The sequence below is a fragment of the Theropithecus gelada genome, chromosome 2 (assembly GCF_003255815.1).
Source record: "Theropithecus gelada isolate Dixy chromosome 2, Tgel_1.0, whole genome shotgun sequence".
NCBI lineage: Eukaryota > Metazoa > Chordata > Mammalia > Primates > Cercopithecidae > Theropithecus > Theropithecus gelada.
Genome location: NC_037669.1, coordinates 48,951,399 through 48,974,979, shown reverse-complemented (window position 1 = coordinate 48,974,979; position 23,581 = coordinate 48,951,399). Strand labels below are relative to the sequence as shown.

Below are 23,581 nucleotides of genomic sequence, written 5' to 3'. Positions count from 1 at the left end.
CCTCAGCCCACCTTGCTCACCTGAAAAACCATGTGGTTGGTGAAGGTGTGTTTGGTGCAGCGGATGACATACTCCGTCTCTGACTCAGTGAGGGCCACGGGCTCAGGCGAGGACTTGAAGAGGGGCCCAAGTCCCCGGAACTCTGGCACCGCAGCCAACTGCTCTGAAATCCACAGGCCACATTCACTCAGCTTCTAAATCCCCAGACCAACTTGTGATGGTTTCTAATAAATTCCCATGACCATTCTCAAGGTGTTCCACCTACCTTAGATGGATAAATATGTTTACCCAACTGGCTACTCATTATTTCCTGAATATATCCATGCATTTTCTCATCTCCCTGACTTTGCTCATGTGATACAACCCCCAACAAATACTCTCCCCATCTCTGTACCATGAAAGACCTCAGAAGCAAAACACTGATATGAGACCACAAAATCCTAGACCTAATTGGAGATTCCCTCAGTTTTAGAAGCTTAGCAAGGATTTCCACCCCCTACCTCAGCAAGGATTCTTAAAAGAAGGTGACAATTAGGAAAGTAAGATCAATTAGGAAAATAAGATCGATACTGCTATAGCTACAAAATCAGACAAAGTAACAAACTGGTCCTATATATTTGTCAGTTAAGACAAATGGCCAATAAAGAGATATTTCAGAATGAGAGTGTTGCAGAAAACCCAACTTAGAATGGTCTGTGTCTGGTTAAGACCTATGCCTACACCCTATGGCCAGGTTCAAGCACTGGATTTAAGCACAGGCCCATGGGACCCCACCCTGGCTGGTCCTGGCATTCCTTGCAGACTAAAGGGAATAACCCAAGTGAATGAGGCATCTGGTAGATGTGTGCACATGGTGTCCACCTATAATGGCTACAGCTACCACTCTTGCACCTATTCTATGGCAGGATTCCTCGCACTATGACCATGGATCACCTGTATCAGAATTACTAGGGGTTGGCGGTAGAGCTTGCTAAAAACTCAGATTCCATCCCAAATCTACTACATCAGAATCTCTGGTTTCAGGATCAAGGAATTTGCATTTCTAATATGTTTCCTCAGATTATTCCAATATATACTGATATTTGAAGACCACTGCTCTAAGATTCTCAACTTGTCTTCCCAATTAATTGAACTCCATTAGAACAAGAATTGTACTTTGAGGCCAGGGATCTGATATTTTTCCCTGTACTTAGGAGGTACTCAATTCACGTTTCAGACATAGAGAAAGGTGGGCCTTATTGTTATTATTTTGCTTTTTTCCTCCACAAAAAGTCGGCCTATGCGACTGCTTCAGCCCTCTGCAGCCTGAAGACTGAATCTAATGAACACGCAGGCAATAAAAAGCCCAGAACAATCTAGGCTAGATATTAGGAGCAACTTTTGGACCACCATGACCATCAACCACCAAAGTGCTTTTCTATTGCTATTTATTTTCTTGGGAGTCAGAGTTTTGGCCTGATACTTACTACCTGGGGGATTCTGCTGATAGGGTTTCAGACTCTTCTTCAATAAAACTGATACAATTATCTTGATCACAGTGTTGTTGTAAAGACAAATGAGGCAATAAATGTCAAGATCTAGGAAAGTTCTTGGAACTGGACATGTATGTGATTAGTAAATGTGAGGCTTTGGATGATTGTTTAAAAATGGAATTGTTGCCGGGCGCGGTGGCTCAAGCCTGTAATCCCAGCACTTTGGGAGGCCGAGACGGGCGGATCACGAGGTCAGGAGATCGAGACCATCCTGGCTAACACAGTGAAACCCCGTCTCTACTAAAAAAAATACAAAAAACTAGCCGGGCGAGGTGGCAGGCGCCTGTAGTCCCAGCTACTCGGGAGGCTGAGGCCGGAGAATGGCGTGAACCCGGGAGGCGGAGCTTGCAGTGAGCTGAGATCCGGCCACTGCACTCCAGCCTGGGCTACAGAGCGAGACTCCGTCTCAAAAAAAAAAAATAAAATAAAATAAAATAAAATAAAAATGGAATTGTTACCCTTTAAGGGGCTTAGGAGACTTCCTTGGAAGGTGTGGCAGAATAATGACCCCAAGATGCCCACAAGCTAATTCCCCAAACATGCAACTATGTACCTCCCATGGTAAAAGGGACTTTGTAGATGTGATTAAATTAAGGATCTTGAGCCAGGGGTTATCCTGGATTATCCGGGGGCGGGGGCAGTGTAATCACAAGGGCCCTTCTAGGCAGAAGGTCAGAGTAGAGAGATTTGAAAAGGTCCGGAGTGTGGCCTCTTCAGATCACTCTACTCTGACCTTTTGCCCTAGAAGGGCCCTTAAAGATGGTGGAAGGGGCCACGAGTCAAGGATACAGGTCACATCTAGCAGCTGGAAAAGGCAAGGGAGCAATTCCTGCAGCCTCCTGAGAGAACTCAGCACTGCTAACAAATGAAACCCATTTTGGACTTCTGACCGCAGAGCTATAAGGTTATAAATGTGTTAAGCCACTAAGTTTGCGGTAATGTGTTACAGCAGCAATAGAAAACTGATATAAATGAAAAGTTTCATGTTACAGTGATCCCAATTAGCTCAGGATCCATGCTATATTGATAGAAGACATGATTCTGAATGGAATGGGGAAGGGGGGATTTCATTTAATTCAACACTGATTGGGAGCCTACTGTGAGGAAGGCAGGCACTGGGCTCAGTGCTGTGATAAACCCAGAAAATAAAAGACAGAATATGTGACAAACTATTTAGCACAGAGAACTGTTTAAGAGAAGATAGAAGAGCTAGGATGGAAGTAAGGGCCCATGAAGGAAGAGGGGTCTATGCTAGTCCCTGAGTAGGAATTCAGTGGATAAAACAATCTGCAATTAGACACACAGCCTCTCCCCTTAAAAATGCAACACCAGAGGATAGATGGATACCTGAAAAAAACCTTACAAGACAATGTGGACAGAACACACGTGGAACCCGAAAAAAAGTACCACTGTCTTTGAACCCCAGCACTGCTCTATCAGACATTCTGAACTGGCCTGGGTTCCAGGGACCTGAGCCCTCCAAATTGAGGCCCAGTAGCAGCACTGAGCCAGTTTGATCTGGATCTTAATTCCAGCCGCTCCTACCACTTTCTCTCTCTGAACTTTCAATTCCTCAGATATTGAAGGAACCTAACAACCACCATCTGAGGGTCAAATGTGATACTAGGTCTAAAGCATCTCAAGGGCCCAGCACTCAGGAGAGACCAATAAATGACAGTTCTTACTCTTGATCCCCCTGAGGAAACTGAGCCCAGGTCCCAAGCACCCCCCAACCACTGTGACTCACCCTGGAAGATCTCCTGCCTGGTAGCTGCCACTTTCTCAGGCTGTTTGACTGCTGTGATGGGGGTGCTTTCTGCAGGAGCAAATTATACACATGATGACCAACGGCTGCAGTCATGGGGCAGTATGGTGGTGACCCCAGCGCTGTTACTCAGGGATTATGAATACTAACCCTCCTGAGAGTGGAAAGCACAGGACATGTGAGAGAGCACACATCTGTGTGTATGTGTGTCTCTATTTTTGGGAGCCAGAGGCGGAAAGGATCATTTCCTCCTCCCAGCATAACTCCCACCCGTCCCAGTTAGGTTTAGTCGCTTTGCAGCCAATGCAGACCCTCTGACAGAGGCCTGGCCTTGATGGCCTCTGGGAGGAGTATAGGTGTTACCTGTTCTCTGCTCTGCCATGGGCGCTGTGGCCAGGGGTACAGACTTGAGGTCAAAAGGTTTTTCTGATGGTTCTAGAGTGTACTGCTGCAGAGCCCTCTCCAGACCAGGGATGGACACAGTCAGACCTAGAGGCGAAGAGAGGTCACCATGTCTGGCAGACAGAGCAAAATGCGCACCAGGGACCACCATGGAGGCCCTGGGTCCCGAAGTTACAAGTCCTAAGTGGTACGACCCTGAGAAAATCACTTTATTCTCTAAGCCTCTTCATTCTCAGATACATGCTCCCTTACAGGGTAGGTGTGAGGAATAAACATACATACGAAGTGACTTGTAAAGGGTAAAGTACTGTAAAAATAAAGTTTTTATTAATGATGAGAGTTTGAATTCACTGGACAATTTCCACCCACACTGGTGTGACCTGAATGACCCAGGACCTCCTGAGGTCACCGTGATGCCATGTGGTTACCAGGCAAGTCCAGCCAAGAGCATCTTGCCTCGGATTTCCCCTGCCCAGGGAGTGATGAGAAGAACCACAGCTCCAGTAAGGTGCTGAGTCCAAGGTAGCTAGGGAATGACTCACCATTTAGGATATAGCCTGCATTGAGGGCCTTCTGCTTCTGCTCCAGGACATTTAAGTAGAAGGTGGCTCGGTCCCTTACTTCGTTGTCATCATCCATCACACACCTGCAGCCGGGACACAAGGTGGTCCTGACTGGGGCCCAGCAGGGATGGCAGGAGGGATCCTGCAGGGCTTCATTAGAGGCAAGTCCATAGGGATAACAAGTAGACTAGTGGTGGCCCCAGGCTGAGGGTGGAGGGAGTGAGGAGAGGCCACATTCATGAACACTGAGTTCCTTTTTGGGATGATGAAATGTTTTAAACCCAGGTTGTGGTGATGGCTCCATAACTCTGTGAATATGCTAAAACCCATCAAACTACACATCTTAAATGGGTAAATTGTATGGTATGTGAATTATATCTCAATAGATTTTTTTTTTTTTTTGAGATGGAGTCTCGCTCTGTCACCCAGGCTGGAGTGCAGTGGTGCGATCTCGGCTCACTGCGAGCTCCGTCTCCCGGGTTCACACCATTCTCCTGCCTCAGCCTCCCAAGTACCTGGGACTACAGGCGCCCGCCACCTTGCCCGGCTAATTTTTTGTATTTTTAGTAGAGACGGGATTTCACCATGTTAGCCAGGATGGTCTCAATCTGACCTCGTGATCCACCTGCCTCGGCCTCCCAAAGTGCTGGGATTACTGAGCTACTGCACCCAGCCTCAATACAGCTATTTTTTTTAAGTGGGCAAAATAATTCAAGTTACCAATTGTCACATCTGGTTGGTGCGATTTGTACAGCATTGTTTTTCATGCTTTTCTATGCTTTCTCTTTTTTTTCTACAATCAGTAGCTGTAACTTTTCTCTCCCTTCTCAGTTAAAAAAAATAAAGACAAAGGAAAGCTGCTTGAGTCTAAGGGAATATTGTTCCCATTAGGGCCCCTGGGTCTAGACTCACCTCTTCAGCAACACCAAGATACTGGGTAACATCTCTTCATTCTGGGCTCCAAACTTGGCCAGAGCACTCACAGCACCTGTGTTTAGGAAGCGAATGTGATTTACCCAATGCACCCTGACAACTCACTGGGCACTTCCAGCACTCAGAATGGGTCTTCAGGCAGAAGAGCCCCAGAGGCAAGAAGTCTCAAGCCAGAAGGCCCAAAGTCACTATCAACACAGTGAGTGGCTTTGGGTGGATCTTGGCGCCACCCCAGTCCTCAACTTCCTTATCTATTTAATGGAGAAGGGAGCCAGATGGGATCAGTAGCTCCCATTCTAAGGTTCCAGGAGCTATTTTCAAATTAACCATGATGAGGTCACAGAAGCTGGCTATAATGTAAAGCTCCCCACCTTCCATATCCAAATGGCGTCAATTTGCAGTTAAGGCTCAGAATAATATAAATGAGAAAGGGAAAAATTACTTAAAGATTATCAATTGTTGAAAGAAGAAAATCTGTCCAGTGGGGGCATGAAAAGAAATTAAAAATAAAGAATAGGATGGTGGCTCACTGAATTGTAAACTTACATAAATGCATGAATTTTATGGCATATGAATTACACCTCAACAAAGCTTTTTTTTTTTTTTGAGAAGAAGTAGCTGGGACTACAGGCGCCCGCCACCACACCCGGCTAATAGTTTGTATTTTTCAGTAGAGACGGGGTTTCACCATGTTAGCCAGGATGGTCTCGATCTCCTGACCTCATGATCTGCCCGCCTCGGCCTCCCAAAGTGCTGGGATTACAGGCGTGAGCCACCACGCCCAGCCAGCTTTCTTTTTTTTAAGCTAAACATCAACATATAGTGAAAGTTAAAAAAAAAAAAAACCACTTAAGGCAAGGCACAGTGGTTCTGTAATCCCAGCACTTTCAGAGACTGAGGCAGGAGGATTGCTTGAGCTCAGGAGTTTGTGACCAGCCTGGACAACATAGCAAGACCCAGTCTTAATTAAAAAAATACTTTTAAAAAAAAAAACAAAACACAACAAATTATAGGGGTTAAGAACCATGGCTGAGCACGGTGGCTCACACCTGTAATCCTAGCACTTTTGGGAGGCCAAGGCAGGCAGATGATGAGGTCAAGAGATCGAGACCATCCTGGACAACATGGTGAAACCCCATCTCTACTAAAAATACAAAAATTAGCTGGGCATGATGGCGTGCACCTGTAGTCCCAGCTACTCGGGAGGCTGAGGCAGGAGAATCGCTCGAACCCGGGAGGCGGAGGTTGCAGTGAGCCGAGATCGCATCACTGCATTCCAATCTGGTGACAGAGGGAGACTCCATCTCAAAAAAAAAACAAAAAAAAACAAAGAACCATTCAACTAGATGACATGTAAGGTCCTGCCTACGATATTATGAAAAACAGCTTGTGCAGCAAGAACAGTGAGTGCACAAGTCCCCACTGGAGGCTCAGGTCCCTTTGCTGGGACATTTATTCAAGGGCAGTTAAGTTTCCAAGTTCAGCCCTGGCTCAGACCTACCTGCCCGGACCTCCTCATGCTCCAAGACCACTCGGTTATAGATGAAGCGGATGTACTTTGAGGGGTTGGTGGTCTTGGGACCCTCCTGGCCCAGGAGATGTAGAATACGGGTGGCCAGCACTGTGAACTCGCAGTCCTCGATGAACTCGCACAGATGTGACAGCCCTGTCTCCTTGCTCTCTGAGTTCTCCTCAATGATGCTGATGATGCAGTCCACAATGGCGCGCTTGTACTCAAAGCCACCCTGCAGAGAGAAGCTGAGCTGAGCAAGCAGCCTGCTCTCTCCAGAAAAGAGCTGAAGACCTGAGCTGGACCAAGTACAGTTGTCCAAACATAGAACTTGGAGACAGGGCACTTGGTTCTCTGGGCCTCTATCACTCTTTCCTGTCAAACAAAAGGCTGGTCAGGCACAATGGCTCACACCTATAATCCCAGCACTTTGAGAGGCTGAGGTGGGTGGACCACTTGAGCTCAGGAGTTCGAAATCAGCCTGGGCAACATGGAGAGACCCCATCTCTACAAAAAATAGAAAAATTAGTTAGGCATGGTGGTGCATTCCTGTAATTCCAGCTGCTTGGGGGTCTGAGGTGAGACGATTGCTTGATCCCAGGAGGTTTAGGCTGCAGTAAGCCGTGATCATGCCACCACACTGTAATCCCAGCACTTTGGGAGGCCGAGGTGAGTGGATCACCTGAGGTCAAGAGTTTGAGACCAGCCTGCCCAACATGGTAAAACCTCGTCTCTACTAAATATAAAAACTTAGCCGGGCATAGTGGCAGGCACCTATAGTCCCAGCTACTCAGGAGGCTGAGGCAGGAGAATCGCTTGAACCCAGGAGGTGGAGGTTGCAGTGAGCCAAGACCGCGCCACTGCACTCCAGCCTGGACAGCAGAACAAGACTCCTACTCAAAAGAAAAAACAAACAAACAAACAAAAACTGCTATCATTCATAGTGTCTCCAAAGTGCTAGACCTGGCCAGGCATGATGGCTCACACCTGTAATCCCAGCACTCAGGTGGCTAAGGTGGGAAGACCACTTACAGCCAGGAGTTCGAGACCAGCCTGGGCAACCCAGCAAGACCCCATCTCTACTTAAAAAAAGCAAACACAATCACCAAAGTGCCCGGCCCATTAGCTGACAACTCACTAAACATTAGTGCCTTCTATAACATTCTTGGGAAACGCAAAGACACTCAAGGCAATGGCTCCTCTACTGCCCAGTCCATGGGCCACTCTGGGGCTGGGTGAAAGGGGTACCATGTATCTGAGGAACCAAATCTACTCCATGAACATTTGCTATTGCTCCTAAGAATTAACCCGTTTTGTTGAGACATCCAAAAAAGGTGGCATACGTGAATCAGAATTCACATCAGGAACAGAAATAGAACCCATGTCGCATTATTAGCACCAGTTTCACAAGAAACCACCCCTCGAGCTCCTGGAATGGTCCGGAATATTTCTGCACTAGAGTCCACGAGAAAAGAACATGCATTTTCCCATCTTCTGCACAAGCATCACCTCAGGACATCCAGTTTTTAAAGTCAGGCTGGTGAGTCATAGTTATTACTGTAATTACTAGCAACTGGTACATGTTTACATGTCCACAAGGAGTTTAAAGGGTTGCAGGCACCATGAAAACCAGTTGGTCAACGGGCTAACATGAGCACACGCACAAAGTTGAGCATGGAGCCAGTGGTCAGGTCACTCCCTGCACCAAGAGACCTGGCATCCCCCAAATGCCCCTGACTCTTACCTCTTCCCGCAGCATGGTGAACAGGAAGTTCATGAGGACTGCATGTTTGCGAGGATATTTCTGACACAGGGCACTGATGGCCTGGACAACCACCACCTGAATGAAATAAACATGCATGAGTAGCAGGCCCTGACACCAAGATGGGGTGACTCAGTGCCCTGAGTGCCCACTGAGTCCTTCCTTTGGTAAGGCCAGGCCTTGGGCATGACACAAGGGCAAGGAGACCAGAGGAACTCAACTCCACGCTTGTAAGGGCACAATTCCTGAGCCCACCCAGGGCAGTGCCAACAGCCCCAGTGTCAGACTCTCAGACTCTGGGTCCCCCAAACTCTGCTCTTCTACTCAGGCTTCTTAAGTCTCCAAGTCCCCTCCACCCAACCTGTCCTGCTTCTCTCCCTACCACTGGCCCCCACTGATGGTTCCCACCCATCATCTCCTCTGGTTCCTCTTTGGTTAAGCCTATCTCTGGGGTATTCTGTCCTTGGTCGCTTCTCTTCTCACAGTCTCTTCGGCAATCTTATCCCCTCCCATGGCTTTAACCACCTCTTATATGCCACTGACTCCCAATATTTATTTCCTGTCTGAGCTCAAGACCTGCCATTTCCAACTGCCTGCAAGACAACTCAACCTCGTACCCATAGCACTTCAAACTCCACATGTCTGCAACCACAATCATCTCCATCTCCTTCCCCTTCCCTCATCCAATACTCCATGTTTTCCTCCTCCCACAAACTAGTCAAGAGCACCACTGTCAGCTCAAAGTAGAAAATAGCATCATCTCTGTTGACATCCACCCCTCAACCCTCATACCAACCCTGCCAATAGGCATTATTCCTCAAAAAGCTCTTGCGCTGTCCCTCCTCTCCTACTCCCGCTGGTTCAGGCGCCATCCTCTCCTTCTGAATTACTCCAACAGTCTCTTTGCCCAGTCACCCCTCCACTCTGCTCCGGAAGCACTTTTTTTTTTTTTTTTGGGGACAGAGTCTTGCTCTGTCTGGAGTGCAGTGGCACGATCTCAGCTTACTGCAACCTCCACTTCCCAGCCAGGTCAAGCAATTCTCCTACCTCAGTCTCCGGAGTAGCTGGGACTACAGGTGTGAGCCACTATGCTGGCTAATTTTTGTACTTTTTTAGTAGAGACAGGGTTTCACCATGTTGGCCAGGCTGATCTCAAATTGCTGATCTCAAGTGATCTGCCGACCTCAGCCTCCCAAAGTGCTGTGATTACAGGTGTAAGCCACCGTGCCCAGCCAATTTTTTTTTTTTTTTTTTTTTGAGACGGAGTCTCATTCTGTCGCCCAGGCTGGGGTGCAGTGGCCGGATCTCAGCTCACTGCAAGCTCCGCCTCCTGGGTTTATGCCATTCTCCTGCCTCAGCCTCCCGAGTAGCTGGAACTACAGGCACCTGCCACCTCGCCCGGCTAGTTTTTTGCATTTTTTAGTAGAGACGGGGTTTCACCGTGCACGTTAGCCAGGATGGTCTCGATCTCCTGACCTCGTGATCCACCCATCTCGGCCTCCCAAAGTGCTGGGATTACAAGCTTGAGCCACCGCGCCCGGCCTTTTTTTTTTTGAGACAAGGTCTCACTCTGTCACCCAGGCTGGAGTGGCAGTGGCATGATCATGGCTCACTGCAGCCTTGAACTCCTGGTCTCAAGTGATCCTCACACCTCAGCCTCCCAAGTAGCTGGGACTACCTGGCATCACCACATATGGCTAATTTTTAAAAAAAAATTTTGTAGGTTGGGTGCAGTGGCTCATATCTGTAATCCCAGCACTTTGGGAGGCTGGGGCAGGCAGATCACGAGGTCAGGTAGATTGAGACCATCCTGGCTAACACGGTGAAACTCCGTCTCTATAAAAAGTACAAAAAATTAGCTGGGCGTGGTGGTGGGCGCCTGTGGTCCCAGATACTCAGGAGGCTGAGGCAGGAGAATGGCATGAACCCAGGAGGTGGAGCTTGCAGTGAGCTGAGGTCGCACCACTGCACTCCAGCCTAGGCAACAGAGCAAGACTCCGACTCAAAAAAAAATAACAAAAAAAATTTGTAGAGATGAGGTCTTCCTACGTTGCCCAGACTGGTCTGAAAATTCAGGCCTCAAGTGATCCTTCCTCCTTGGCCTCCCAAAGCACTGAGATTACAAGCACAAGCCACTGTGCCCAGTCCCAGAAGGATCTAATATTCAAGTCTCACTGTGTCATTTCAGCCTGCAAAGTATTCTTGTAACCCACAGGCAGAGTAGACTGCTGCCTACTTTGCATAATCCACACTACAGAATTTACCACAATATATGCATATTATTGTCTGCTCTAAAACTCTCCGGTGACATACTACATGTTCTATTAATTAAAAATTGTGAAATAACAGAATTACAGAAATTGAGAACAAATTAATGGCTGCCAGGGGTTAGGGATAGAGCGGTGGGAATGGGCGTGGTTATGAAGAGGTAACATGAGAGTCTTGTGGAGATGGATAGTTGAGTGTCTTCACTGTGGTGGCAATTTTGAAAGTCTCCACGTGACAGCTTGCAAAGAACTTCATATATATACACACACAGGAGTTGCCTGTGTAGCTGGTGAAATCTGAATGAGGTCTATGGATCGTGCCAGTGTCACTTTCCTGGTTGACATTGTCCTGTGCTAGCATGGGATGCTGGCACTGTAGGAGAGGGTTGATGGAGGGGTGCATAGGACTTCTCAGTATATTTCTTTGTAACTTCCTATGAATTATTTCTTTCTTTTTTTTTTTTTTTTGAGACAGAGTCTTGCTCTGTCACCCAGGCTGGAGTGCAGGGGCGCGATCTCGGCTCACTGCAAGCTCTGCCTCCCAGGTTCACGCCATTCCTCTGCCTCAGCCTCCAGAGTAGCTGGGACTACAGGTGCCCGCCACCACACCCGGCTAATTTTTTGTATTTTTAGTAGAGATGGGGTTTCACCGTGTTAGCCAGGATGGTCTCGATCTCCTGACCTTGTGATCCGCCCATCTCGGCCTCCCAAAGTGCTGGGATTACAGGCATGAGCCACTGCGCCCGGCCGAATTATTTCAAAATATAAGCTCAAAAAATACATCCTTCCCTGTCCCAAAAGAACACCTTTCCAATGTCTTCCTTGCAATCAAAATCCTTTACCTGACCATGGGCCTTACATGATTGAGCCCTGTCTATTCTGACTTTGTCACCTGCACTGGCCCCACAGCTCTTCTGCCCATTGGCCTTCTCTCTCCTTGACTCGTTCCTGCCTTTCCTCCTGGTTCTTTGCACTGATTCAGGTTTGAGCTCAAATGTCACCCTCCAGAACGGCCTTCCCAGACCATGCTCCTCCTAGGATCATTCCTGCTGTATTTCTACACTCTTAACTGCAATACCCATGCCTGAGATGACCTCATCTACTCCTTTCTTAACCTGTTTACTGTTCCTCTCCCATCCCCTGAAAGGAAGCTCCAGAAGGGCAGGCACCTGCCTTGTTCACTGCTATGTTCCCCTCTTGTCACTCTACATAGCAGACAGCAAGTGCTCAAGAAATACTTGGACAACAAATCAAGGAACCCTTAACTGGCCTGGAAACTACTGTTCTTTCAGTACAAGGGGACGATATGGATGAAGGCCTGGAGGCAGGACTACACACATTTCTCTGAAGGCCAAGCAATGCGCTGGCCTCCTCTTGAGTCCTCAAGGCTGACCAGCCCCTCAGATCAGTCCTGGCAGGAAGGCTGTGGCCACAGAGAGCAGGGATAGAGCTCCTTTCTCTGGAGGCCATGGGTGTCCCGGGAGTAGCAGGTACCTTGAATTCATCTGAGATCTCTGACATGAAGGAGGAGATCTGCTTCATGAGGCGGTCGATGCTGCTCTCGCTGCCCGTCTTAAGGAGGGTGGTGATGGCCAGCGTGGCAATGCTGCGGTTTGAATCTGTGACGAGGTTCTCCAGATCCAGATTACAAGCTGTCACAGCTGACGGATGCTTCATGGCAACCTGTTTTGGGAGGACAGTGACAGAGAGGGCAGGACCCCAATGCTGTCACTACATTTGATGGTTTGGCCCAGTCAGAAGTCCTTTGGATGAGATCATCTCACCATCCAGAAGAAAGTAACTGTGACCAGGGCTATTATCCTTCCCAGCCAGGTCAGAGGCTAGGACACACCTCCAGTTGGATCAGACAGCTTCCTCCAATCCCCAACCTGGACTCTTACCTTATTGAGGGTACGAACAGCAGCATAGCGGAGAGCAGCCTTGGGTGAGCTGCAGAAAAGCTGGAGCACTGTGGGGAGATGGACGCCACATGTCAGGCTGCCTTCACTGCTGGACAGCTGGGAAAACCAGGGGCAGCTGTTCTGACTCAAATCCTCTGCTCAGCTCATTTCCCTGCTGACACCCCCATCCCGACCTAAGACAGAGAGCTCCCCTCACCCTATGCACCTGAGCCATGGACAGAGGCCATAATGTCTGTGAGTGCCCAGGGGTTCCCGTGAGGGCTGTTATTCACTGGGCATCTGCTGTGTGCCAGGTGCTGTGCTATACAGTGGACATGCCTCACTTCTATAGCTTGCAGCCACCACTAGCCCACTTTACAGGTAAGGAGACTGAGGCACAAAGGGGAAAGCAAACTTTAGGTTGGCAGCCAGTAAGTGGCAGAACCAAGATTAAATTCTAAGACTGCCTGCACCTGCAGCCTGAGCACTTAACCTCTGTGAAGTAACATTCTACACCTGTCTCCTATTGTGTCTACAGGATCCAACAGAACTTCTCCCTCGGCACTAAGTCCTCTCTTAAACAAATGGTTTATTTCCTTTAACTACATGACAGCCATTCGGGTACCATATCCCTCCCTTGCCCTGGCTGCCAGGAAGCTCAGAGCTAAATTTGGCACTCAATCATAGGAGCGAAGATGACTACTGTTTTCTGGAATATCTATGTTCCTTTCTTCATAACTTGGCTTTTATTCTCTAATACTTAAAAAAATTTTTTTTCGTAATGTTTATTTTGAAGACCCTACTTTATTTTTTTTTCTTTTTTTTTTTGAGAGGGAGTCTCGCGCTGTCGCCCAGGCTGGAGTGCAGTGGCCGGATCTCAGCTCACTGCAAGCTCCGCCTCCCGGGTTTGCACCATTCTCCTGCCTCAGCCTCCCGAGTAGCTGGGACTACAGGCGCCCGCCACCTCGCCCGGCTGTTTTTTTGTATTTTTTAGTAGAGACGGGGTTTCACCATGTTAGCCAGGATGGTCTCGATCTCCTGACCTCGTGATCCACCCGTCTCGACCTCCCAAAGTGCTGGGATTACAGGCTTGAGCCACCGCGCCCGGCGACCCTACTTTATTTACATCTTTCATTACTCTGGAAATACGGGGGATATAATAAGAATGAATGAATACCCAAATCAGTGAGTGAATTCATTAATTCTTTTTTCTTTTCTTTTTTTTTTTTTTTTGGAGATAGAGTCTCCCTCTGTTGCCCAGGCTGGAGTGCAGTGGTGCAATCTCGGCTCACTGCAATCTCCGCCTCCCAGGTTCAAGTGATCCTCCTGCCTCAGCCTCCTGAGTAGCTGGGATTACAGATGTGTGCCACCACACCCGGCTAATTTTTGTATTTTTAGTAGAGATGGGTTTCACCATGTTGGTCAGGCTGGTCTCAGACTCCTGACCTGGTGATCTGCCCACCTTGGCCTCCCAAAGTGCTGGGATTATAGGCGTGAGCCACTGTGCCTAGCAGTTCATTCTTTCTTCATTTCTAAAGAGGAAGGGAGACTTCTCTCTCCAAACATGAACTCCATCTGTTTCCCTGACCAAGTTTACACTGTTATAGTAGAGAATAATAGAAAAACAGGAGGCCCAATCATTTCTCAAAACCTGGAAATCTAACTCTCCTGCCACAACATCTTTGCTTTCCATTGGCCTGTTCTAAAACACTCCCCACTTCTCTTCCACTTTGAAAGCGCCGAATCCTAGCCACTAGACCACCAGGGAGATTCTCTTCCACTCTGAATCCACGTTTCTCACCCTGAGTGCCTCTCCTTTTCTAGCCTCTCAACATACCCACTTTCCACTACCAACCACTTTGCACCTCTTCACAGGCTTTCTCCTCCCTGACAGGGGGATTCCCACACCGGGAGCAGGGCCCTGAACAGAGACACCAAAGACTCCAGGACTCAAGGCTGCTGGCTTCCCCTTAATAACAGCAAACAACGGCTGGGCGCAGTGGCTCACACCTGTAATCCTAGCACTTTGGGAGGCCAGGGAGGGCGGATCACAAGGTCAGGAGTTCGAGACCAGCCTGGCCAATATGGTGAAACCCCATCTCTCTAAAAATACAAAAATTAGCCAAGCGTGGTGGCGGGCGCCTGTAGTCCCAGCTACTCAAGAGGCTGAGGCAGAAGAATCGCTTGAACCCGGGAGGCAGAGGTTGCAGTGAGCTGAGATTGCGCCACTGCACTCCAGCCTGGGCGACATAGCGAGACTCCACCTTAAAAAGCAAAAACAAAAAACAGCAAACAGCAAACAACAAACATGTTGCCTTCTAAGCAATTTGTCTAGATCACACATTTTCTGGCTATATAACCCTATGTAATAGGCATGATCTATCATCCACATCTGAGAAAAGAAAAGGAAGGCATGGAGAGAATGGGTGGCCTTGCCAGGCTTGCCCAGCTGGTAAGGGGCAGAGCCAGGGCTCTATCCCAGGCTGCCCTGCTCCAGTGCTAGAGTTAGAGGCTCAGAACGACCCTCTATACTATTCTCTCCTTCACTTGGAAAAGCTCAGCCCCAGTTCACATGCACCAGTTTCATAGATCCTGGGTTCCTCCACCAGGCCTCCTCCTGTGGCCAGCCAACCCAACAGACTCCAGAGTGGACCTGAGCCTTACCTTAGCCTCTTCAGCGGTCAGGTGAACTAACAGCAGCCCACCCCCAAAACGTGACACAAGTGGGGCCCCAGCATAGTGTCTAGGGCAGGTGCTTCCTAGGTATGGACTCCTTAACACCAGTGTGTGGCCTATTTGAGAGCATTTTCTTTCTTTCCCCTAGCCCCTGACCCAGGCCTAGTTCCCGGCAAGCATAAACATGGGAGGCTGGGTGAAGGAACGCCCAGTGACCTGACACAGCTGGGGCCAGCTCTTTGGCACTGCAGCCTGGCAGATTGACGATGGCCGAGGCAGCTTCATATACCACCATCTCGTGCTTGTTGCGCAAGCAGCTCTCGATGAAGTCAAAGAGCGGGCTGTCACGGCTACAAAAGAACATAGCACGGCAATAAAACGTTGGGGATGGCCCAGCATGGTAGGATGAGTGAGGCATCATCTAGCTGGTGAGAGATGAGAGCCGTTACCTGCCATCCTCCTCTTCCAGCTGCTTGCTGGCCACCCGGATCATCATGCAGTAGGCAAAGGGAGACTTAAGGCCATGCCGTGTGACCTTGCTGATCATCTTATTGACAGCCAGGCGGTCATTCTTACGCACATGGTACAGGAGCCCTAATGCGTGGTACTATAGGACAGGAGACAGCAACAGAGTACAAATGTATCAGTTTTGGGTATACTGGCCGTGTGGCCTTGGGTGGGTCCTTCAGCCTTCTCTTTTCTAAGATGGGCACCGTAGCAGCTACTACACACAGCGGCTATGCCAATTGCCCCAGGTACTCTTTGTACACAGCTCTCCACACAATGCTTCACAAACCACAGAATTATAACTGTGGTTCTTGTTCCCACTCCCACTTCGGCAAGAGCCCTAACAGGCAGCATAAATACAAATATGGAAAGGGATAACAAACAGCACAAAGATGAAAGCAATGTGGGAGACCTAGTGCTTTCAATCAGACAATGAGAGAGAGAAGGTGGGAGCCAGACCCCGAGCACGGTCATGTTTTATAAGTCACTGTGTGGGACACCTTAGCCATGAAATCTTGCATTACCCACAACAACCCTGAAGGTAGACAGTTTTATCTCTGCTGACTTGCCCAAAGACTCCTGGCTGGTATTGACAAAGCTAGGTCTGAAGTCCAGGGACTCCCTTTCTAAAGATGTGAGGTCTCATAGTTATTTCCTGTCCTCGATACTCTTTTTTTGTTTCCTAAAGAAGCGACATTTGAGGGCGAAGTTATGGCAGCTGTGGATGCCTTCTATGTGGGAAGCTTATCTGGCCCTCTCATAAGTGTTTTAAGGGGCCACAGCTGGCCCTGAAGACAAGAATCATGCAAAGGATGAGAAGACAGATGAGAGATGAAGGGAATACATAAACACACAGGGAGCGCCGACAGGCAGGCCCCAGATGGGTCATGTGTTACATGCATGATCTCGGCTCATCCTTGCTGCTTTGTGAGGCAGTAACCTTCATTTGTATTTTACAGACAAGGAAATCACGACCCAGAGAGATAAAAGGAACGCCTGGCCTAGGTCACCGAGGAAGAGTAAAGTGGATGAAAGCCTCATCAAGATAATTCCACACATCATAACAAAGCCAAGTTGGCAAAGGCCTAAATTTAGGCAGCCCTCTGCCTGCCTTGGCCAAGTTTGCCACATCATCTGCTCCAAAACAATACTCAGCTGGTTATCAAAACACTTGAATATTTCAGCACCAGCTGGTAAGCAGTCTCTAACCCAAGCCCCCGAAGTGGTACCCTGGATTCTCTAACCCAGGACCTCCAATTCTTCCCATGATCCAATGACAAAAAGATTAAAGCCTGCTATGGCCAGGAGTCACAAGGATCTCAGTGGCAAGTGTCCATGCCAACCGGCCAGTGCCTTACCACCTGCCTGAGTGTTTTAAATATCACTCCCTTGCTCACATCTCACCTGGACCATGATGTTATCACTGGATGCTGCCTCCTGAGCCTCATTCACCCAGCGCTTGACCACGTCAAAGCTGCACTTCAGCAGGTGCTGTGGGCAACAGGGCACATTAAGGGGCAGGTAGGAAGTGTCCCCATCACACCTTCTGGACCCAGTTCTGGTCCTCCCTCAGACATAGCTCAGGGGCTCGCCACTGTCCTGGTCCTCAGAGACCATGGACAAACTCAGGATGCTCCCACCCTCATTGTCCCTGCCCAAGGCATGGGTCAACGCCATCCACCCACGACCCTCTTCAATCACCCCAGAGTTCCTTGGCTGTCTTCACAGAGAAGGGTGGGACTCTCAGGCTTACAGATACAAAAATACTTTATTTTGGCCAGGTGCAGTGGCTCACGCTTTGTAATCCAGCACTTTGGGAGGCAAGGCGGGTGGATCACCTGAGGTCAGGAGTTCAAGACCAGCCTGGCCAACATGGTGAAACCACATCTCTACCAAAAATACAAAAATTAGCTGGGCGTGGTGGTGCACCCCTACAATCCCAGCTACTCAGGTGGCTGAGGCATGCAAATGGCTTGAGCCAAGGAGGCAGAGGTTGCAGTGAGCTAAGATCAAGCCATTACGCTCTAGCCTGGGCAACAGAGCGAGACTCTGTCTCAAAAAAAAAAAAAAAAAAAAAAAAGGCCAGCAGCAGTGGCTCACGCCTGCAATCCCAGCACTTTGGGAGGCCGAGGGGGGTGGGTGGATCACGAGATCCAGAGTTCAAGACCAGCCTGGTCAAGATGATGAAACTCTGTCTCTACTAAAAACACAAAAATTAGCTGGGCACAGTGGCCGGTGCCTATAATCCCAGCTACTCGAGAGGCTGAGGCAGGAGAATCACTTGAACCCTGGCGGTAGAGGTTGCAGTGAGCCGAGAGCGTGCCACTGCACTCCAGCCTGGGTGAGAGTAAGACGCTGTCTCGGTTAAAAAAATAAAATAAAATAAAATAAAATAAAAAAGAAGGAAACACTTTCTTTTTTCCTACTGGAATGTGACTCTGAAATTTTCTTCAGTTTTCTACCCCACCCCCAGCAGGGCTCCAGCAGCAGCTACACACCAAGGAAGACACGAGGGCAGAGCTGGAGACACTGGGCACCTTGTCCACAATGGCTTGTTTCATGTAGCGCTCAATAGCCTGCAGCATGGTGCTCTGTGGGCAAAAGAAGCAGGGTGGAAGGAGATCCAGTCAGTCCTTGGCAGCTCTCAGGAGTGCAGAAATGGGGGCAGATAGGAGTATGAGGAGGAAGTAAGTGTTTCTCATGTGCTCCTGCACACCACCTCCACCCCACATCACCTGGCTCAGTGAGATAGGGGACACCCCAAAGCATGCAAAAGATGATGCCAAGAGCCTCAACTGAGAGGCCAGGAAGCAGGGAAGGACCGGCATGACTCACATCGGTGATCTGGCAGAGGGCTCGCACGGCTGGGCCCCGGTAGTTGTCTTCTTTCCCAGTCATGTCTTTTGTTAGGCTGCAGGGAAGAAGGCATTGTCAGCATGCAGAAAGCCTAAGCCTGCTCACTCCTCTCCAGCTCCCATCACCACCCTTGCCCAGATTACTACACAAGGCTCCTAACCAGTGCTCTCCCTCTATTCTTGCCCCTCTAAGTCTAACTCCACACAGCTGCTGGAGGGAGTTTCATAAAACTCAAAACCAAACAGGTCATCCCCCTGCTTTTGCTAAAAAGTTTCCATAGCTTCCTACTGCCAGTGACCTGAATGTAACTCCTTGAATTTCCCCAACTGGCTATGCTCACTCCTCTCCAGCCTTTGCATGTGCTGTTTCCTTAGCCTATAGCACTCCTCACCCCTCACCTCCACTCTGTCCTACTCTTTTTTTTTTTTTTTTAATTTTTTTTTTTGAGACAGAGTCTCACTTTGTCGCCCAGGCTGGAGTGCAGTGGGGCGCGGTCTTGGCTCATTGCAACCTCTGCCTCCCAGGCTCAAGCTCTACTGCCTCAGCCTCCCCAGTAGCTGGGATTATAGGTGTGCGCCACCACACCTGGCTAATTTTTGTATTTTTAGTAGAGACAGGGTTTCACTGTGTTGGCCAGGCTGGTCTTGAACTCCTGACTTCATGATCCACCCACCTCGGCCTCCCAAATTGCTGGGTTTACAGGCATGAGCCATCGTGCCGGGCTTCTTTTTTTCTTCTTTTTCGAGACGGAATCTCATTCTATCACCCAGGCTGGAGTGTAGTGGCACAATCTCAGCTCACTGCAACCTCCACCTCCCCAGTTCAAGCAATTTTCCTGCCTCAGCCTCTCCAGTAGCTGGGATTATAGGTGCACGCCACCACACCTGGCTAATTTTTATTTCAGTAGAGACGGGGTTTCACCATGTTTGCCGGGATGGTGTCAAACTCCTGACCTCAAGTGATCCGCCCATTGCGGCCTATGGATTACACTGTGGATACAGTGTTGGGATTATAGGTTTGAGCCACTGCGCCTGTCCTGTCCTGTTTCTTCTTACTCATCCTTCAGGACTCTACTTGGATCATTCCCCTAGGAGGACTTTCCTAATTCAAATCCAGCTGGATGCTCTTCTGGTCTCCTCTCATAGCCCATAATACTTCCGTGATAAATCATATTACACCCTACCTTAATGGCCTGATGCCTGGTTATTTCTCCATAAATTCTGGGGCTACAGAGGCTATGTCTATCTTTGTTGCTGCTACATCCCCAGAGCTACACACAGGGACTGACAGACAATATTTTCTAACTGAACCGACAAATCAATGTATGACCCCCCCACCCTAAACTGTGGCAGGAAGAAATAAGAGAACTGAGCCCCAGTTCTTAAGGGCAGTGATTACACTTTAGTCACATCTGTCCCTGAATCATTTAGCTTAAAGCAGACACCAGTCACTTAGTAAGCAGTATACCGCTTGTACTCTGTTTTTTTTGTGTGTTCTTTCTTTATACTCAAGACTTTGGGAAAGTTCTAAGCTGGTTTGGTTGACTAAAACAAATCAAGAAAAGGAAGCATTTGTGTCTGCCACGGGGTGGGCAGCAATAACAGGGAAGCTGCCATGGGGTGGGCAGCTGGCAATATGCAACCAAAAGTCTCACTGTCTGGTACACACAAGAAAAAATGGTCTGTCAATGGAACCCATCAGAGGAGCCACCCACAACCCCATGACCTGCCTGCTGGTGACAATGATGACATCCTCTGCGATGCAAGACATCTCCTTGATGGTCAAGTAGCACATCCGACGGAGTGTGGGCTGGGAGACAGGTGGGAAAAGCCCTATCAGCCCGGGCTCACTAAGGGCCAGAGTTGGGAGAAGATACCTCCTATCTCCACAAAGGCAGCCCACACTAACTGGTGGGGCCACCTCTCCTTGGCCCTCCCACCACCTTGTCACAGCTGCCACCTCTCAAGGAAAGCTGGGTCGAGGCACTTACATCATTGGACTGAAAGAGCTTGGTCATGGCAAAGAAGGCCTCGGTTGCTTCCGTGGTCCCCAGGTGCTCCCCCTGTGTTAATCAAGAAAGAAGTCTCAGCTTGGGACAGAGGGTCAGACAGCAATTCCTGCAGGATCAGCCCATACCAGATCCCCAGACCCTAAAGAGGCTCAAGGGCAACATATGAGACTTGGATGCTGAGGGGACCCAGAGCTGAGCTGTTGTCTACAACCACATAGAGGCTGTCCAATAGCCTAAGAGTGATCATGATTTGTCCACTCCCCTCCAATCCCCCAGCACCATTCTCCCTACCCCCAAGCTTCACCCTGTTACCTGGTTTATGAGGTAAAGAATCTTGGTGAGGATGTGGGCACATTTCCGAGGGTTGATGGGAGTTTCATTAAATACACGGGCCTAAGAAGAAGTGACCAAGGATGTTACCTTCTAGCCTAGTTCATTTCCCTTCAAGTATATTCAATGTCTGAGAAGTCTCAGGGTAAACTGACTTGCCTAAACAGGGCTTTCTGGGTATGCAACAAGCTTATTTTCATAAGGAAAGGGTTTGTTTTTCTTTACTCAACTACTAATTATTCTTGAACTCTCGTGTAAATATTAGTTAGGGATGTGCTAACCTATTGACTAGCAGATAGTTAGCAAACATCTACTAACTGGAAACAGAAACAATGAATGACAACAATCAAGAAAGCAGCAGCTGGATGCAGTGGCTCACGCCTGTAATCCCAGCACTTTGGGAGGCGGGGGTGGGGGGAGTGGATCACCTGAGGTCAGGAGTTCAAGACCAGCCTGGCCAACATGGTGAAACCCCATCTCTATTAAAAATACAAAAATTAGCCAGGTGTGGTGGTGGGTGCCTGTAATCTCAGCTACTCGAGAGGCTGAGGCAGGAGAATTGCTGGAACCTGGGAGGCAGAGGTTGCAGACAGCCGAGATCATGCCATTGCACTCCAGCCCAGGCCGACAACAGTGAGACAAGATCTCAAAAAAAAAAAAAAAAAAAAAAGAAGTAAGCATAACTCTCTCTCTCCAGGAACAAAGGTTTCCTGTCTTCCAGGCACAAGTTTTCTCCCGTGTTGCTCTTTAAAACAACACTTTGAATGTGTTGGTATTTCAGTGGCATTGATGGTGAATATTTATGATGGAAGCTAGAGGGGAGCAAATGTCACTTGCCTCCTGGAGTACGGCACTCTTCTCGAGGTGCTGGAATGGGTTGGAGCCTCCACCTACAGTCAAGGACAATGGAGAAGGTAGGTTGTGACTCTGAACTTCAAAACTCTCCCAGACATAGTAAAGGGAAGATGTCCCTTTCTAGGCGGGCTCCACTCTACCCCAAACCACTCACAATCTCCTAGCAGCCCTAGTACAGTCCTGTGCTTCTCATAGTGCCATGTCTTGTGTTCATTTATATAACTTGTAATTAACTAAGTTCCTATGTGCCAGGGACCACCATCTGGCTGTAACTAGTTCCTTCATAGCAGATGACACATTTGCAAATAATTACACGTGTGATTATCTGGTTGATGTCTGTCTCCTCCACCGTGGGTGCAACCATTCTAATATTCCCAGCTTAGGCACTGAGTGTCCTACTTGCTCTATTGCAGTATCCAGGACACCGTACAGTGCCCGGCGTATAGTAACCGCTCAATATACTTTGCTGAATAAATGAATGATGGGGTCAGAGTTTCCAGTCACAGGACGCTGGCTCCGCGGATTACGCCCCAGTATGGCCAGTACCAACGTAGCCCCAGCGAATCCCAAGAGGTTGGAAGAAAAAAGTAACAAGAGAGCATTCGGCCTGGTCCCCTCCTTTGACAGATGAGTAAATTGAGGCCGGGGGGAGGCGGTGACGCGCCCAAGGTCACCCAGAAAATTGCAGTCCGAGCTTACAAGCGTGAGACAGCCGAGCATGCTCGGGCTCTCCGAGGCCTGCCACTGACTAGCTGCGGACCCTGGCACAAGCCCCTGCCCCTCACTGAGCCTCAGCCTCCGGGTCAGGACAGAGAACCTCAAGGAAGGCTTGGCGGGTGGGGGCCCGGCCTCCTTCAGACCCAGGCCTGGCCCCCTCACCTGACTCCTCGTCCTTCTTGTCGAATTTCTTCAACATAGTGGAGTCGGTGGGGCGCAATGCAGCAACGCAATGCTCGACGGGCGCGGCACGGAGCAGCGGGGCGACAGTGATTCTACAGGGACCACTTCCGGGCCCCAGCTGGCCACGTCGCCCTGCGCTCTGCGCAGGCGCTTTCCGCGCTCTGCGCCTGCGCTCATTCCTGTCGCCGCAGCCATGTCAAAAGTTAACCCGGCGTCCGCCGCAGCGGGAGTGGGGAAAGCCAGAGGGAGGGGCGAGGGCTAGGTGCGGGGGCTACTGACAAGCGTCCCCACTCTGCTCTCTACGCCTCTTTCCGTGTACCAAGGGAGGAGGAGGAGCCCCTGCCTCTTTGCGCTGTGGCGTGAGTCTTTGTGGCTTTGGGATGTGAGGTTGGTGGCACACACTGGCCTGCAGGAAACACCCAGTTGATGTGACCGGTCTATGACTGTTATTGCCACCTTCCGAGGGAGCCTTGCCAGCCACTCCTCGCTTTCAGTTTCTTTCCCCTGCCTGATTTCCTTCTCAGCTCGAATCGCCATCTAACACTTTATTTTTGCTTTCTGGTTTTTATTTATTTTGAAACAGGGTCTCGTTCTGCTGCCCAGGCTGTGGTGCAATTGTGCAATCTCGGCCCACTGCAGCCTACACTTCCCTGGCTCAAGCGATCCTCCCACCTCAGCCTCCCGAGTAGAGCTGGGCGCACCACCCCCGACTAATTTTTTAACTTTGGTAGAGACGAGGTCTCACTATGATGTTGCCCAGGCTGGTTTTGAACTCGTGGGCTCAAGCGATCCTCCCTTCTCGACCTTCCAA

At 49.2% G+C, this 23,581-nt stretch overlaps 1 protein-coding gene across 1 annotated transcript in view; it reads right to left on the bottom strand.

Annotated features, from left to right (window-relative positions):
* The window catches only part of COPG1 (coatomer protein complex subunit gamma 1), a 29,023-nt gene extending 6,103 nt beyond the window's left edge, over window positions 1-22,920 (bottom strand). Inside the window, exons 1-19 of the mRNA XM_025376346.1 lie at window positions 22,750-22,920; window positions 21,853-21,905; window positions 20,998-21,078; window positions 20,665-20,736; window positions 20,404-20,483; window positions 18,654-18,729; window positions 18,317-18,409; window positions 17,223-17,309; window positions 15,761-15,918; window positions 15,528-15,661; window positions 12,636-12,703; window positions 12,229-12,417; window positions 8,450-8,545; window positions 6,697-6,940; window positions 5,175-5,250; window positions 4,242-4,345; window positions 3,661-3,786; window positions 3,280-3,348; window positions 21-163 (exon numbers count right to left, since the gene is read on the bottom strand). Of these exons, the coding sequence (XP_025232131.1) occupies window positions 21-163; window positions 3,280-3,348; window positions 3,661-3,786; window positions 4,242-4,345; window positions 5,175-5,250; window positions 6,697-6,940; window positions 8,450-8,545; window positions 12,229-12,417; window positions 12,636-12,703; window positions 15,528-15,661; window positions 15,761-15,918; window positions 17,223-17,309; window positions 18,317-18,409; window positions 18,654-18,729; window positions 20,404-20,483; window positions 20,665-20,736; window positions 20,998-21,078; window positions 21,853-21,905; window positions 22,750-22,786 (1,986 nt within the window). The 5' untranslated portion in view covers window positions 22,787-22,920. The remainder of the gene's footprint in view (window positions 1-20; window positions 164-3,279; window positions 3,349-3,660; window positions 3,787-4,241; window positions 4,346-5,174; window positions 5,251-6,696; window positions 6,941-8,449; window positions 8,546-12,228; window positions 12,418-12,635; window positions 12,704-15,527; window positions 15,662-15,760; window positions 15,919-17,222; window positions 17,310-18,316; window positions 18,410-18,653; window positions 18,730-20,403; window positions 20,484-20,664; window positions 20,737-20,997; window positions 21,079-21,852; window positions 21,906-22,749) is intronic.
* Between the last annotated feature and the right edge of the window lie 661 nt (window positions 22,921-23,581).